A 17,060-nucleotide genomic window follows, 5' to 3' on the forward strand; every position below is an offset into this window, starting at 1 on the left:
AGGCAGGCTTTTACACTCTGTATGAATGGGCGAGTTGACCGTGTGGTTAGCGGTGCACAGCTGTCAGCTTGCATCCGAGAGATAGTGGATTCGAACCCCATTGTCGGCAGTGCTGAAGATGGTATTCCGTGGTTTCCCCACTTTCACACCAGTCAAATGCTGGGCCTGTACCTTAATTAAGGCCTAAGGCACTCCTAGCCCTTTCCTATCCCATCGTCGCCATAAAACCTATATATGTCGGTGCGACGTAAATCAAATAAAAATACTCTGTACGCAGCAGTAATCCTATCTACCGGAGATGAGGGGCAACAGAAGACACAAAGCACATCACGACAAACAATGGTCAATGTAATGTTATTGTTGATCAATGTTATGAGCTTTCTATATTGTAGGCCTTCACATTTAGTTTTCTTTCGACTCTGTGATTTGTAAAATATTTTATACCATAAACTGTAGTTTCTTATTCTCCGACTTTACACACCGATTTTCATTAAATACTGTTTACCCATTTTCTCGTTACTTTGCACAGATATGGACTTCATGAATATCTTTGTGATCATAGCCAGTACGGTAACAATGTATAAGACATGAATAATAGGAAATTTAATACTATATAACCCTTGTTATGTAAGATTCATAGATTACACCTCTAATAAGAAATATTTGAGAATTGAATTTTAGGCCTTCCCCTAAACTACCATTTCACTCAGCGTGAATAAAATAATTTACAGCCTAGACTATAGCGACTTATTTCTTGACTTTGCATACCGATTTTCATCAAGATAGGACTACTAATAACAACAATATTTGAGAATTATATTTTAGGCCTTCCCCTAAACTACCATTTTTCTCAGCGTGAATACAATTATTGATACCCTAGATTGTAGCAACTTATTCTCCAACTTTGCACACCCATTTTCTTTAAAATACGACCACTCATAACATAAATAGTTGAGAATTCAATTTTAGGCCTTCCCCTAAACTACCATTGTACTCAGCGTGAGTAAAACAATTTATAGCCTAGATTGTAGAGGCTCATCCCCCGACTTCACATACCTATTTTCATTAGACCACTAATAACATAAATAGTTGAGAATTCAATTTTAGGCCTTCCCCTAAACTACCATTTCACTCAGCGTGAGTAAAATGATTTATAGCCTAGATTGTAGAGGCTCATCCCCCGACTTCACATACCGATTTTCATTAGACCACTAATAACATAAATAGTTGAGAATTCAATTTTAGGCCTTCCCCTAAACTACCATTTCACTCAGCGTGAGTAAAATGATTTATAGCCTAGATTGTAGAGGCTCATCCGCCGACTTCACATACCGATTTTCATTAAATTATCTTCAACCGTCTTCTCGTGATGCGTGTACATACATACAGACAGACAGACGGACAAACAGACAGACAGAAATTAAGGAAAAGTAAAAAGTGAATTTTCTTGTTACTATGGACATGACCGATACAGAAATACCATTATTTTCAAATTCTGAGCAATGTACAGACAAAACTCTTATTTTATATATATAGATATAAATGGTCCGTTATTGGACATTATAAATTTTCCAGCTATCTCATTCCTGGCTGTGTCCGCCTCCGTAGCGTAACGGTTAGTGCTATTAGCTACCGTCCTCGGGGGCCCGGGTTCGATTCCCGGTACTGCCAGAAATTTAAGAATGGCAGGAGGGCTGGTATGTGATTCAAATGGTACACACAGCTCACCTCCAATGGGGGTGTGCCTGAAAAGAGCTGCACCACCTCGGGATGAGGACACGAGTTTCCGGAGGGTCTGCCTTACAAGGGCTGCACTCGGCTAGAAATAGCCACACGAAATTATCATTCCTGGCTGTCAGCATTTCGCCCCTGTATGCTAGGCTGGGCTCATCAGTTGGTACCTAGCACACCTACCAAGGCGCTGGCTAGTGCATACCGTGGAGGACAATGCGTAGGCTAATTGTAGCCACCGACAGTGCCAATGCTCTATGAGAGACTTTGTCTCATTATCAAGAATTGATGCCTGCTTCGCCATCAGATGATATAGATAACAGACCATTTATATTGGTATTATAAATTTACTCATTTGGAACAAATATTTCAGATTCCCTATGGGAATCAACATCTATATCATCTCATGGCCAAGCAGGCATCAATTCTTGATAATGAGACAAAGTCTCTCATAGTGCATTGGCACTGCCGGTGGCTACAATTAGCCTACGCAGTGGCCTCCACAGTATGCACTAGCCAGTGTCTTGGTAGGTGTGCTAGGTACCAACTGATGAGCCCAGCGTAGCACACAGGGCGAAACGCTGACAGCCAGGAATGAGTTAGCTGGAAAGTTTATAATGTCCAATAACGGACCATTTATATTGGTATTTTAAATATGTAAATGCCAAGTGAATGAATTGGAAAATCAAATGCCCCTCAATAAATTATGATGGTGTGAGTCATGGATATAATAAAGCAGTAACAGAGGAGAAATTTAAGCGCAGTGATTCTTAAGTAAACCGATGAGAAGATGACTAATGGTGTTATTACTTAATCTCTTCGAGGTCAGTTATAAACTCCAACGATATTCCACCAATATCCCACAGACAGGCCAATTGACGCCTCTTTTGCCGTCTACTGAAGGAACAACCACAAATTTTAAAGCATGATGAGGAAAATAGCAATACGTTAGTTCCCTGCTGGCAAGCAGTCAGAGACATTGCCATGGTAACCTGTAGGTTTGTTGTCGGTCTGTCGGTCACTCAATGCAGAGAATGATACCTGCAGAAAATAGTAAATTTTTCCGTCATGTGAAGAGTAAAGTAAATTATGAACATAACAAAAGTTGTTTATAATGAAGAGACGTTTCACATACAGTCCACAGAGTTTACAGAAAATCAATAGTATAAGAGAAAATGGAGGAAAACCGTTGTAGTTTTTCAAAGATTTGAAAATGATATGCATATGGAAACCTTCCCTGGGATAAGTATACTCTAAATATGAAGTTTGGTTGAGATCTATCCAGCCGTTTCGATGTGATGGTGGAACAGACAAACAGACACGAAAAGTAAAAAAACACCGATTCGGTCTTGAGTTGACCTAAAACAGATAAATATCTGAAAAATTGGCAAAACAAAAGAAATTACAGACAGCAGACACCCTACAACTTTATTGATATAGATAATGATAAACCTACTAAACATGATTTTAACCAAGTGCTAGGCCAGGAAATTAAATGATTCCCTAGAAGTAATATTTCAGAAATGTTCCATTACTGCAGTGAATTTAACAGAGGAAGTATTTTTTTCTTCCACTTTTGTCCTAACAATTTCTGTCTTCAATTCATATTTTTTCAGTACAAAAATATATGGGATTCCAGGTAGGTGGATAAGATTATACGCTAAGATAAACACTGTGACACACCAACCGAGTAGGCTATGCTGGTTGGGTCACATAGCTGTGAGCTTGCATTCAGGAGATAGTGCGTTCAAATGAAAGATTTTTGGAACATTGTGTATAGGTAATCCTTCCTTCCTTTTTTTCTCCTGAATGTACAGTTCTTTGTGTACTATTTTCTTGTAATGGTGATATTCCACTCATAGAAGTCCAACTCGTTGACTGAATGGTCAGCGTACTGGCCTTTGGTTCAGAGGTTCCCGGGTTCGATTCCCTGCCGGGTCGGGGATTTTAACCTTTATTGGTTAATTCCAATGGCCCGGGGGCTGGGTGTTTGTGTTGTCCTCAACATCCCTGCAACACACACACACCACACATATCTCTATTATCCACCACAATAATACGCAGTTACCTACACATGGCAGATGCCGCCCACCTCATCGGAGGGTCTGCCTTGCAAGGGCTGCACTCAGCTAGAAATAGCCACACGAAATTATTATTATTATTATTATTATTATACTCATAGAAGAAGTTATATTATGTTTACATTAAAATTGGATCATTAAAGTTAAAATCTCTTCCTATAAGCTATTAATTTGTGCTTGATGTTGAAGTGAAGATTATAGGTTTAGCCTATCAAGGGAAACTCCTCTCAATATTAACTGTATTGCAGTACAGATGTTACAGATTCACTGGTATAGCTTGAATATTTTCCAAGATATTTGTTGAGGAGTTTCCCTGCTGGTCCCTGGCAACATGATATAAGGATGAGAATGGGCACTAAGTCCTGCTGGAGTATCAAGTGCTTACTCATGAAGAAGCTTGTGCTTAAGTCCTCACTTCTCCGGTCAATGGACTGACTAGCCAGCTGGAGTCTCACCAACGACAGAGTAACGGTATTGCAACAATTCATATTCTGTGCTAGAGTAAAGAGAAGTGAGGACTTTGTTAAGTTCCAAATCTTTAGATTTTAAGGATTTAGACAGAAATAAACGTAAATGTTTATACATTTTTCAGTATGATTTCATTGAATCTGATGATGGTCTTTTAAGAACAAAACATGTCTTTTTATTTTAATTAAGTCTCTTTCCTTTTCAGGTAGTTTATACATTTATTTATTCAAAATTAATTTTGGTGGACAGAAGAGCGTAACAGTTATCTGTATAAATAAAATCGTAATGACCATGTGTCTGTACATTGACTATTTTGGCAAAGTTTCCGTGCAGTTATCCGTTTCAGTTGTAATAATGTCCATCTGCATATTTTTTAGCTTTGATGTTGTTTTTTTGTCTGTTTGTCTATAACTTGAAAAATACTGGATATATTTCTACCAAACTTCATATTCAGAATCCACCTGTCCTTGGGTAGGTTTTAGGGTCAATATTGTTTCTAAATCCCTGAAATGACTGGGGGTTTATACAAAACCAAAACCGTGATATTGCACCCCCACAAAATATACACAACCATACTTAATGGAAATCAGTTTCTAAACCTCCTTTCTCATATGCATCATTTCAATATGAGGATTAATAAGGGAGATATCATTAACGGACCATTTTTCGGTACGTAGGAGCGGGTGCGTGTAAAGCGTATTTCTTATAACTTGAAAACTACTGGAGATATTTCAACCAAACTTCATATTTAGCATCCAGCTGTCTAAAGGTAAGTTTTTAGGTCCATACCATGTCAGATTCCTGGAATGGACTGGGGGTTTATAGGGAACCGTAACAGTGTTTTACTCTCCCGCAATATACAAGACCAGCCTGACTGGAAATCGACCAACCATGATGAAAATACATTTCTAAACCTTTCTTTTCATGTGCATTTTTTTGATAGGAGGATTAATAGGGGAGATATCATTAATGAACGATTTTTCAGTACAAGTCCCATTGGACTTAACTAAAAAACAGGGGCGTGTAAAGCCTATTTCTTATAACTTGAAAACTACTGGAGATATGTCAACCAAACTTCATATTTAGCATCCACCTGTCCATAGGTAGGTTTTTAGGTCCATACAATTTCAAATTCCCGGAATCCATACCATTTCAAATTCCCAGAATGGACTGGGGATTAATAGGGAACCAAAATAGTGATTTTACTCTCCCACAATATATACCAGAGCAACCTGACTGGAAATCGACCAACTTTGATGGGAATCCATTTCTAAAACTTTTTCTCGTGTGCATTTTCTCAATAGGAGGATTAATAAGGGAGATATCATGAACGGTCGGTTTTGCTGGTTAAGTCCAGCAAATATAGCCCAAAAGATGTTGTACACAGAGCAGATTCCTTATGTGTATAAATAAAATCATAATGACCATGTGTCTGTACACTGACTATTTTGGCGAAATGTTCATACAGTTATCTGTTTCAGGTGTAATAATGACCATCTGCATATTTGTTAGCTTTAGTTTCCTGAAAGTCTCATTTTTAACCCCCCTCCCCCAAAGCAAGATCGAGGTACAATCTGCCAGACGAGCAAGAAAACTGAAATTAGCCAAAATTATATGTCTTAGCCTGCAATCGATGGAAAGCTCCCAGGATATTTAAATATTTCATTTTCTACTCCCGAAAAATATTGGAATGTTGAGGCAATTTTAATGTCACTGCAGACCTTTGTTTTGAGGTATTTCGTGGCTAAACTGTAAGTCATATCAAAATAATGATGGCACAATCTCAGTTCAATTTGGAGTGATCTACAACTTTGGTCCTATGATGTTTCGTCGTATCTCTATTCTTGTATGTTAGATTTGTCTCTATTTCTCGATTATACCTACATTTTGCTCTTTGTACATGTATAATTCGTAGTTCGAATAACTTATACGAAAGTTAAAATCATCTGATTCTACACGAACATTTGTCCACCCAGTATCCATACGTAAGCCAAATTCAATGTTTGTAGCTGTCATATTAGTACCCAAAAGTAATGCACTGTGAGAAAACTGTACCAAAATTTTACCTATTCAATGTTTCTAACTCAATTTTACCCATAAATAGAAGAGACAGGAGAAAATATCTTAAGACCAGCCATTTAGACCGCTAAATGAGGCATCTTATGGTACAATCTGTTTGTCGATATGATGTATCGTTTAGCAGCAGTTAATCTGTAAATGAAGGTTTGCAATAAAGTAAACATGCATATACTTTGAATGTCGATCTATATATATTCATTGAAGTCAATTTGTAACCATGTAAAAAGGGTGTGTTTACCATTATATTTAATATTTTACATCGATAGTGACTCTCAGCAGGAGGGTGTCTGCTTTTGTAATCATTACTCTCCACATCGACTTTGACTGGCAGTAGGAATGAGATCCTTCTCCAACTCCTTTGAAACTAACATTAGTAAGGAGGGACTACCATTGTAATTAATAATTGCCTTCTCAATTTGACTGGCAGAAGTCAAGGGAGCATGCAATTTTTTCAAAACTCCCCTAACCAAGTGTGTTTGGAAGTAGGCAAGTGTGCCCAACATTATAAACAAATTTACCCATATAAAATGTGACTGGCATTGGGCATAGTGGCCTTGCTATTATAATGGAAACTCACCAACTCGGTGTGATTGTCATTAAGAAAAGGGGCCTGTCATTATAATGATAACAGCACAACTCAATTTTGACTGGCAGTAGGGAAGGTGCCTGCTATTATAATAAAAATTCCTCAACTGTAATCTGTCTGGAAGTAGAAAAAGGTGCTTGCCATTGTAATGAAAACTCTCCAAATCTATTGTGACTGCACAGTAGGTAATAGGGCCTCCCATTATAATGAAAACTTACCTACTCGATTGTGAATGGCAGTAGGCAAGTGAGCTACACGTAGGTTTAACCTCATATTACCCTACACGTGACCCCTGCGTGGTGTTAAGAGAGCAACAACTTTGGCTGCTGGACCCTAAGCTCTTCTTTGTGGATATCCCAGCAATTCAGAGTATTCATTAACTCAATATGAGAAAAATGATTAAAATCGTAAATGGCCCTTTTCAGAGCCCCACTGAAAATCATGATTCTACTTTAAACATTCTGCAGCTCAATATCGAAGGAGCAAGTCGACCAAAAAGTGACTATCTAACAAAAATACTGACTGATCACAAGGTGGATATTGTTCTATTGCAAGAGACCCATTGTGAAAACCAGGACCAGCTTTATGCCAGATGTAGGATTCCCGGATACAATCTGCTCAATGCAACGTTTCATAAACAGTACGGAACAGCAACATATGTAAAAAATGATATAGAGGAAGCTGAAATAATAAGCACAAATACTGATAACAACATGTTTTGCTCTAAAACAAAGATTGCAAATACAGAAATTGTAAACATCTACAAACCACCTTGTCAACCTTGGAGCCTAAACGAGACCATCCTGAATATACAGCACCCAGCCGTAATCCTTGGAGATTTTAACAGTCAGAACACTAAATGGGGTTATAACTATACCAACAAAGAGGGACAAGATGTGTCTGAATGGGCTGATGCCGAAGATCTTTTTCTATTGTTTGATGCCAAAGAAAAGGGCTCCTTCCACTCTACCAGATGGAATAAGGACTATAACCCTGATCTGTGTTTTGTATCAAAAGACTCTCTTGGAAGACCTCTACACTGTACTAGGAAAATTCTGAACAACTTTCCCCGAAGCCAACACAGACCAGTGCTTGTCAAAGTCGGCCTGGAAATACCTGCCATCAGATCAGTCCCACTTCCCCGCTGGAATTTTTCCAAAGCCAACTGGTCTAAATTCACCAGCGAACTGGAACATAATGTACAGTTGATTCCTCCTACAACAGGAAATTACGAGCGCTTTGTCAAACTAACATCCGCCATCGCGAAAAAGCATATCCCAAGAGGATACAGGAAGGATTATATTCCTGGATGGAACCCACAATGCAAAGAGCTATACGAGGAATATATGCTCAGCAGTGACCCTGAAATTGCAGATGAACTGATCCAGTCTCTAGATTCATCTAGAAAAGAAAAATGGTTCAATCTCATGGAAAATATGAGTTTTCAACATTCCAGTCGAAAAGCATGGTCACTTCTAAGGAAACTTGGCAACAGCACTCCCAAATTCGGTCCCAAGAGCTCTAAGATAAAACCAAACGAGGTGGCAAACAGATTAGTTAACCTGACAAGAAAACCAGTCGGCACAAATAAGAAAGAGTCAAAAAGAATTCAACAAGAGCTAAAATCGAGGATAGCCCAGGCCAAAGCAGTCTCTCAGTTTTCCTCTGATTTCACAGCTGCTGAGATCTCAACTGCGCTAAAAGAAATAAAGTCAGGAAAAGCAGCCGGATTGGATGGAATATACCCAGAATTCCTTATACATTGTGGCCCCCGAACAACCGAATGGCTTGCCAAATTTTACAGCAATATCTTACATGTTGGACAACTACCATCAATACTCAAAAGAACAAAAATAGTAGCAATCCTTAAATCAGGGAAAAGTGGAGACAATGCAGAAGATTACAGACCCATAGCCCTTTTAAGTGTCTGCTACAAACTACTGGAGAGAGTAATATACAATAGAATCTCAGCCAAAATCCTAGAGCACATACCACTTGAACAAGCTGGCTTCAGAACAAGCCGCAGCTGTACCGACCAGGTGTTAGCCCTAACCACCCATATTGAGAGGGGATTTCAAGATCGAAAGAAGACCGTAGCAGTGTTCGTAGATCTGTCATCAGCATATGACACAGTCTGGCGAAAAGGAATGATCCTCAAATTCCTGAAGTTAATCCCTTGTAAGACGCTTGCCACCCTGCTGAATAATATGTTGGCTAATAGAATGATTGAAGTACACCTACATGGCAACATAAGTAAAACTTACAAACTGAGTGACGGATTACCACAGGGATCGGTATTGGCCACGCATATACAGCAGATCTACCTTCAACTAATGCTAGGAAGTTTATATACGCTGACGACATCTGTTTGGCAGCCCAGTCTAGTGATTTTACTGGAGCAGAAACCACACTCACTAAAGATCTCTGCAGAATTGATAATTATTTTAAAACCTGGCGACTGAAACCAAACATAACAAAAACAGAGGTCAGCTGCTTTCATTTGAGCAACAGACAAGCTAATTATGCCCCTCAGGTTCAATTCAGAGGTCATATACTGAAGTTCAATCCTCATCCAAAATATCTAGGCGTTACCTTGGATCGATCTTTGACTTACAGCGAACATGTACGCAAAACATCTGCCAAGATCAAAACCCGCAATAACATCCTGCACAAACTCACAGGAACAAGCTGGGGCCCATCTGCATCCACCCTCCGAACTACAGCACTTGCGTTAGTATACCCAGTAGCCGAATACTGCTGCCCAGTATGGCTCAACAGTGCCCATACAAAGATGATAGACACTCAGTTAAACGATACAATGAGGGCTATATCAGGAACCATCCAATCCACACCTTTGGAGTGGTTACCAGTTCTTTCAAATATTCCACCTCCTCATCTCCGAAGACAAATGGCACTGAAGAAAGAATGGGTTAAATGCTGTGACAATCCTCTTCTACCAATACATCAAGACTGCCTACGTGAAGATCTCAGGCTGAAATCTAGGAAACCTTCTTGGTTACTAGGAAAGAGGCTAGTCCAAGATGAATTTCATACTAACACTGCCTGGCGCTATGGGTGGGCAGCTTCAAACCCTGACAGATTAGGTCTAATTTCGGATCCAGTTATGCAACCTCCTGGTTTCAACTTACCCAGAAAAATCTGGTCATCACTTAATCGGATCAGAACTCAACATGGCAGATGCAACTTCTGGAAACACAAGTGGAAGATTACCAGCGATCCTTATTGCGACTGCTCTGATGTGCCTCAGACCGTTCAACATATCGTCACAGAGTGCCCACTCCGAAGATTCAGTGGGACAATAAAGGATATCCACGAGGCCAGTGATGAAGCTGTGAGTTGGCTAACAAAACTGGACATTCAGCTTTAGCAGCAATGCAGATATTGATGAGCTCAAATGTATAAATATAGTTAATAACCAAATTGTAACAATGTATCCTCATGCCATACGAAATAAATAAATAAATAAATCAAAACTCCACAACTCGCACTTTACATTGGAAACAACATATGGCAACCTCCTCCTGCTGTTTCTGGATAATGCTAAGAGACATGAAATTTTAAAAAATCTTATTCACTGCATGTACAGTAATTTACTTCGATATCCGTATACAATGTAGAATTCCATATTGAAGCACGGGTACATTTGCTAGTATATTAATATAATCTGGCTCCTCGGCTGAATGATCAATGTAGTGGCATTTGGTTTTAAGGGCTCTGGGTTTGATTCCAATGGAGTTGGGATTTTAGCTGTGTTTGGTTCAAGGACTGTATGTGTGAGTGTCAGTTTTATACACTTCTTCATTTACCCCCTACACTACCAACCATTACAGCGAGTACATCCCTCTACATAGAATGAGAATCAGGAAGGGCATCCAGCCATAAATCTAGCCTAAAATCTATACATGGTGCCATTTCCAAGTAACTAAGAGGGCACAGAAATTTGGCTAACTGGTACTAGCCACATAGCCATTATCCTAATATCAATTTATTGTGTGTTGTAGGCTGAGCAACCAAGAGTCATCCTCCATTCAAGTGGGAGTTTTGTTTGATGGTGAATTACACCCCTGACCTTTGTATTGAACCAAACTCATATTGATCAACTTATACAGAGAGTCCCTATACAACACAGTAGTTTATGTGTAAGAAAGAAAAATAATATTAAATAATTCTAACTCATACTCAGCTTCATTATGAATATAACTTTGTGCCTTTCATAGATTTTGATCAATGTGTTCTCAATCTGACACTGTTTGACAAGTTCTTTGAACTTCCTAATAATCTCAAGATATCTCTTGAAAAGTATTTTGGAGTTTTGATAGTGAGGCACAAGGGAAGCAAGTTATACCATTACTATGTAATATACTTTTATAACTTTGTATTTAGAAGAATATTGTTTTTATCTTTAATTCAGACTGGTACTCTAGCAGGCAACCTCTCCATCAAACACCAGCACAGAGAGTTCCCATCTGATATCTTCCTAACCATGGAGACAGTGGGGGCTAAGCTTGAGATAGGTGAGTGCAATCTAAACATTTTACTTTCCCTGTCCAAGTGTAATAAGGTTGCAAGTCATTCCAATGCATTCATTACCACTGTCCTCTTAATAGTACCTGGTAAATGTCATGTTTCAACAGGTTCATCACGCAGTTCTATCCAGACAGTGACATTACCTGAATTCTTGGATATGGAAATGGATCGGAAGGTTATGCTCAGTTTGAATTTGCCTCCGTTAGATTCATCTTATGTAGTACGCACATACAAGGTAAGTTAAGAATAGTTATGGCCACTGAAATAACTATTAATTTATTAGCTCAACATTATACTGGGTATTTAACTTGTGTTCATTCACCTTGATCATTCCAGTACGACAATAGGAGCTGTGGTTTGTTTGGAGTCGCAAGCAATATCAGTTTCCCCATTCGCAACTTGGCTTCACCAAGGAAGATGTAAACCTTAATACCAAGTGAGCTGGCTGTGCAGTTAGGGTTGCATACCTGTGAACTTGCATTTAGGAGATGGTGGGTTCGAATTCCACCATCAGCAGTCCTGAATATGGTTTTCCATGTTTTCTCATTTTCACAACAGGCAAATGTTGGGGCTGTAGCCCTTTCCCATCCTTGCATCGCAGAAAACCTTTTGTGTGTTAGTGCAACGCAAACCACTAGTAAATAAGAAGAAAACCTTAACCGCCCCTATTTCTTCCTCATTAATTTTAATGTCTGTATTTTCTGCTCTCACCATGATTTTATTCTTGACATCTAAGTACAGTCCAAACTTCTCATTTTTGTCCTTTACCATCCTGAACAAATATTCAAGGTCCTTCTTGCTCTCTGTCAGTCAGTCAGCAAGGTGGTATCATCAGTATAGGTGGCAAGGGAAGTGTTACATCCTTCATGCTGAAACAGAGGATTCCAACTTTGATGAAATAATTGATGTGTTATGGGAGGAGCACATGCAAACATTACCGGTTTGTTTCCAATGCATGGCTCCAAAATAAACCCCTGAATTACACATATTAGCAACAGCAAAGTTGCCATAGGTTTTATTGTACAGCCCTCACTGTGGGTAAGCCAGCACAGGAGCGGTAAACCTGCAAGTCAAGGTCATTAATACAAGTGGACAGCAGTGAGCAAGTGAGACAGGAATGTCAGCTGCACCTGATTATCATCTGGCCATGTGGAATTCCAGCTTTAATTTCAGAGCCTTGCATTGGAAATAGGCAGGTAATTATTTTTCATGTGGTCTTCTTATAGCAAATTGGTAATACACCAAAGTTTCAAGATAAATTTCAGTATGAAGGGTGTGAAACTTCCTTTGTGAAGATTTTAATATTTCTACCACCATTTTCATACCCATCCTAGACTCAGTCAGACCAGCCAACGCTGAGTGTTTGATTGATCTGAGGAGCCTTCTTAAATATTTAACTTTCCTTTTACTGCACTGGTGATATTGTTGTATTTGCTAGACATTGATCATTATGTCAATTGGGATTATAGTATTTGCATCACCTGTATACAGTAGACCAGGCTCATGATATCCCTCACAAACTTGAATCATATCAAACTTTATTTTTTGTGTTGTAGATCATGCCTAGAGCACAGAATGCTCATGCTTATGTGAATGCTGGCTTCTGCTTCAAACTGAATAGGAAAAATAGAGGACAGGTGTTAGAGAGGCCTCGTATTGTCTTTGGAGGAATCAACCCTGCATTTGTGAGTACAAATATATTTTCATAATAATTTACCTCTGATGAGTAATCCATAAAGGAGGAAAAATAGAAAATTACCAATTATTCATTTTTCTACTTGTGACAAAGCTAGATCAGATTAATAAAATTTTCAAGAATATCAAATGTTGACGACTGTGCATTACATTACTAAGCATGTCCATTTTTTAATTTTTATTTTATTTTTTTATTTTTTACTTTTAAGAAGGGTATCTTTTATGTTATGATACAGCACTGTGTTGTATTTTTTTCAGTTTGCAAGTTTTGAAGACTTTTCCTACATAAAAGTCTTGCAGTAAAGAAATGAAACAATATTATATACTAGGCTTATTAAAAGAATAACCCAACTTTGAATAACTCTTCAGAGCAGGCTAAAACTGTTCCAGCTTGAGTGCTAGCCAAAGGGCAGCAGAGTACTCACACTTTGCAGGAATCTGCCTGCAGCATGCAATACAGCTCAGCACTGGGGCAAGCTGTCTTCACGGCCCGGTGGATAGTGGTGCAGACTGGTGATAGGAAATACCATTGAAAGGAATTAGGAGTAGAGAAGATATTTAACAAAAAATTCCAAGATACAGAGTACAATATATTTACTGTATTGGGTATCAGAACATACATGGTTTACTTTGAAAACAAGTGCTGATATATTGGGAGTCAATCATTTGCTGATGTGATGCGTAGAGCACTCTAATTTGTTGGATCTCTGAAAATTGATCTGTCTTTGCTTTTTATTCTGTTCATGGTCGAGAAAAGTGCTCACAGCAGTATGTGGACCCAAACATACATATGATCTATGCTGCATTCATGTGCAGCCTAGGAAAGGTGTAATAAATGATACCATCGTGGCAGATCCAGAGTGTTGTAATATCTGTCTTTTAGTATGGTAGAATTCTGTTAGTCTGTTTCCAGTTGCGTTGACGGCAGGAAGTCATCAGTGGTGCTGAACCATCTCATTTCTTTTTCCAAAACATCAAGTTCTTAGAAGTTCTCTTCAAAGGACTGGATAAACTGAATGATCTTCTTTACTTAATTGTTCAAAAAGGTCTTAGGAAGAAAGTTTAAAGAGGCGAGACAATTGAAAAATGTAAATCTTCATTTTGAATTTGCCGCTCAGACAAACGGAATTGTCCTGTGAATGCTCTGACTTTATCATGGATTTCTATGATTACTAGATCTTTCCCTTGCAGTGACTTATTCAGGTGATTTAGGATCAGACAGACATTGGTTTGCTTGTCCTTCCATTTCCAGCAAAAGGGTGATTTTTTTGCGAACAGCAAAGTCACATTAAGTTTTCTCTGACTTAGGCAGCGAACAGTGCTGTGGTAGGGTATATTACCATAAGCCACTTTGAGATATTGTAAAAACCCTTTGAACTGACAATGATTAACACTGACACCGGACAAAATGTGCATGTCACGACAACTTTCATAACAGATTCCATTCTACTGCTGCAGCACGAAGTGCCTCTGGGTGAATAATACCGTGATTACTCACCACGTCCTTCCTGCAAGAACTTATGCTATGGCCTTCACTCAGTGACATATTGTCCATCATGCTTCCCCTTCAACCATACTCCAAAGTACTCGTACTCAATCGAGCAGAGTTGGAACAGGCTGCTTTAGAGGGTGCTTACCTGCAGCCTAGTTAGCTTTGTCTCCTTTGAAGTACATCCCTTCTCTATTATACAGTGCTCTCAATGCAGTTTTCACTAACACGCAGATTAGGGATCACGTACGGTTCTGTGAGCGGTTTCAGTTTAATCTCTTCAGTCGAGTTGTTTGTCCACAAAATTATGTTCTTCTTCTGGCAAACTTCTCAAGACTTCAAGATAATACCAGCAGTTTGCTGTTTGACCCTCGGGTAGGAATTCATGTTGCACGAAATTTTCTTTCTCTTGGCCTTTTTCCCAATTTATTATGGTTGGCACTTTTGCCCAGTTTTACAACCAGATGCCCTTCCTGATTCCAAACCTATGTAGAAGGATGTACCCGTTATTGTACTTTTCTGTGGTGATTGATACAGTGGTGTGTTGTATGAAGATCAGTGCATTAAGATGAATAAAAATATCCAGTTTCCAAACCATAGAAGTGAACTATATGCAATTAAAATCCCCAGCCTGACCAGAAATCAATCCTAGAACCTTCTGAACTGAAGGCCATTATGCTAAACATCCAACCAAGGAGTTAGATGCTACACAACATCATTGACATAAAGAAAGACCATCAACAACACTTTCATGTTCCACCTGACCTCCTGTGATTTCTATGGTCTTGCAGTGAATTTTTTCCACACAATTAAGTGTCTCTGTAAATACTTCCTTCAGTCTAAAGCAGAAGCGATTGTTGGTACACTTCTTGTAATGTTCAGTCATTTTGATAATTGCAAGCAACATGCGGACTAACAGCGATAACTAATTGTTTCAGAAATGTGTAGAAAATGGTTAGTCACATAGGAAGGATATCACTACACAGTGTCAACAGAGCCACTTACCGGAATCTGTTAAGACTTCATATTTGTGTAATATATTCAAAGTTTGGTTATTTCTTGTACAGCACTTGTATGTATGTTGCTTCCATATCTCTGACATCTTAAATGTTCTGATACTGCTGCTATTTATTGACCAAGTTTGAAACATTATCATAATTCTCCAAAAAATCTTTAATAGAACATGAGTATTGAGTTGCTTGGGAATTTTGATCATCACATTTGAGAATTAAAACAAATAGAATGAAATACAGAGAAATGGGGTCTTTTTGCTGAGCCATTACAGTAAGATTGCCTTCAACAGATCCATGCTGTTCGCACTGAGGAGTACCTCCAGGGAAAGCAACTCTTCAATGAGAATGTGCTGAAGGCTGCTCTGCATACTCTTAATTCTGAACTGACTCCAGATCATGTCCTGCCTGATGCATCACCAGAGTATCGCAAAGGATTGGCTCTAGCTCTCTTCTATAAGGTAAGAACAAATACAGCAGCACAAATTGAGTTGTAGAACACTGAAAGAAGTATAGGAGTAATGGAAAGAAGAAACAAGTAATACAGCAAGTCATCGGTAGAGAGATATGCCTTTATTAGTGTTTACAGTGCAATATGTCTTCTGGTAGGGTGTAGAACAAATTTGTTATTTTCATAGACATATCTCAGTTTGACAAGAAGAAAGTGATTGAAGTATGAGTGATGCTAGTATTGGCACTCCTTATGTAGTCAGTCCCCATTTTTAATGGCATGAAAATTTTGCTCTTATGGTCAGTTTATGCATGTATTCCAGTGGGCTTGGCAGACTGATTTGTGATGGCAACTTCCAGCCTTGTGAGGAAAGCAACAGTTAATTTTCTCACTCTTCATTTCCTTTGTATGCCTCGTCAGTGCCACCTAAGTCATCTATGACAGCTGATGGCAGAGAGGTTGAGGATCTAACCAGCCTTTCGACTGAATACTCAATAAACAAACAGAGAGATAGGTTCATAAATAGGAACACATAATAGGATTAACAAAAATGACAGATCAGCATTAGGGAGGGAGCAATTGGAAAGGAGTAAAGGACAAACATGAAAACAAACAATCTGTTACAATATGTATTAATCTTCATCTTTTTGTCTGTTCCCTTCTCCTGTATTTATCTGTTTTTCTTCTCATGCCACATATCAAAACTAAAATTCTGTCAGTATAGTCCCTGAGTGAGCATTGAAGTCCACCTTCTTGATAAAGTTAGGAAGCAGAAAAGGGTTCAGAAGTAATGTATTATGACCATAAATGCTGTACTTGGGCTAGAAGAGGATAAAATTCAATGAAGGGTGTGTACAGTACAGAAATGGAGTGCTACAGAGGGAGAGAGGTTTGTTGAAATAATGTCTGATTCAAAGAAAAC

At 38.7% G+C, this 17,060-nt stretch overlaps 1 protein-coding gene across 2 annotated transcripts in view; it reads left to right on the plus strand.

The window, feature by feature from the left end:
- LOC136877471 (uncharacterized) overlaps positions 1 to 17,060 on the plus strand; it is a 169,427-nt gene that overhangs the window by 72,770 nt on the left and 79,597 nt on the right. For both annotated transcript variants that reach the window (XM_067151530.2, XM_067151532.2), the window contains 4 exons: positions 11,378 to 11,480; positions 11,601 to 11,728; positions 13,050 to 13,178; positions 15,981 to 16,148. In XM_067151530.2, the coding sequence (XP_067007631.2) occupies positions 11,378 to 11,480; positions 11,601 to 11,728; positions 13,050 to 13,178; positions 15,981 to 16,148 (528 nt within the window). The remainder of the gene's footprint in view (positions 1 to 11,377; positions 11,481 to 11,600; positions 11,729 to 13,049; positions 13,179 to 15,980; positions 16,149 to 17,060) is intronic.

The sequence above is a fragment of the Anabrus simplex genome, chromosome 7 (genome assembly GCF_040414725.1).
Source record: "Anabrus simplex isolate iqAnaSimp1 chromosome 7, ASM4041472v1, whole genome shotgun sequence".
Classification (NCBI taxonomy): Eukaryota; Metazoa; Arthropoda; class Insecta; order Orthoptera; family Tettigoniidae; genus Anabrus; species Anabrus simplex.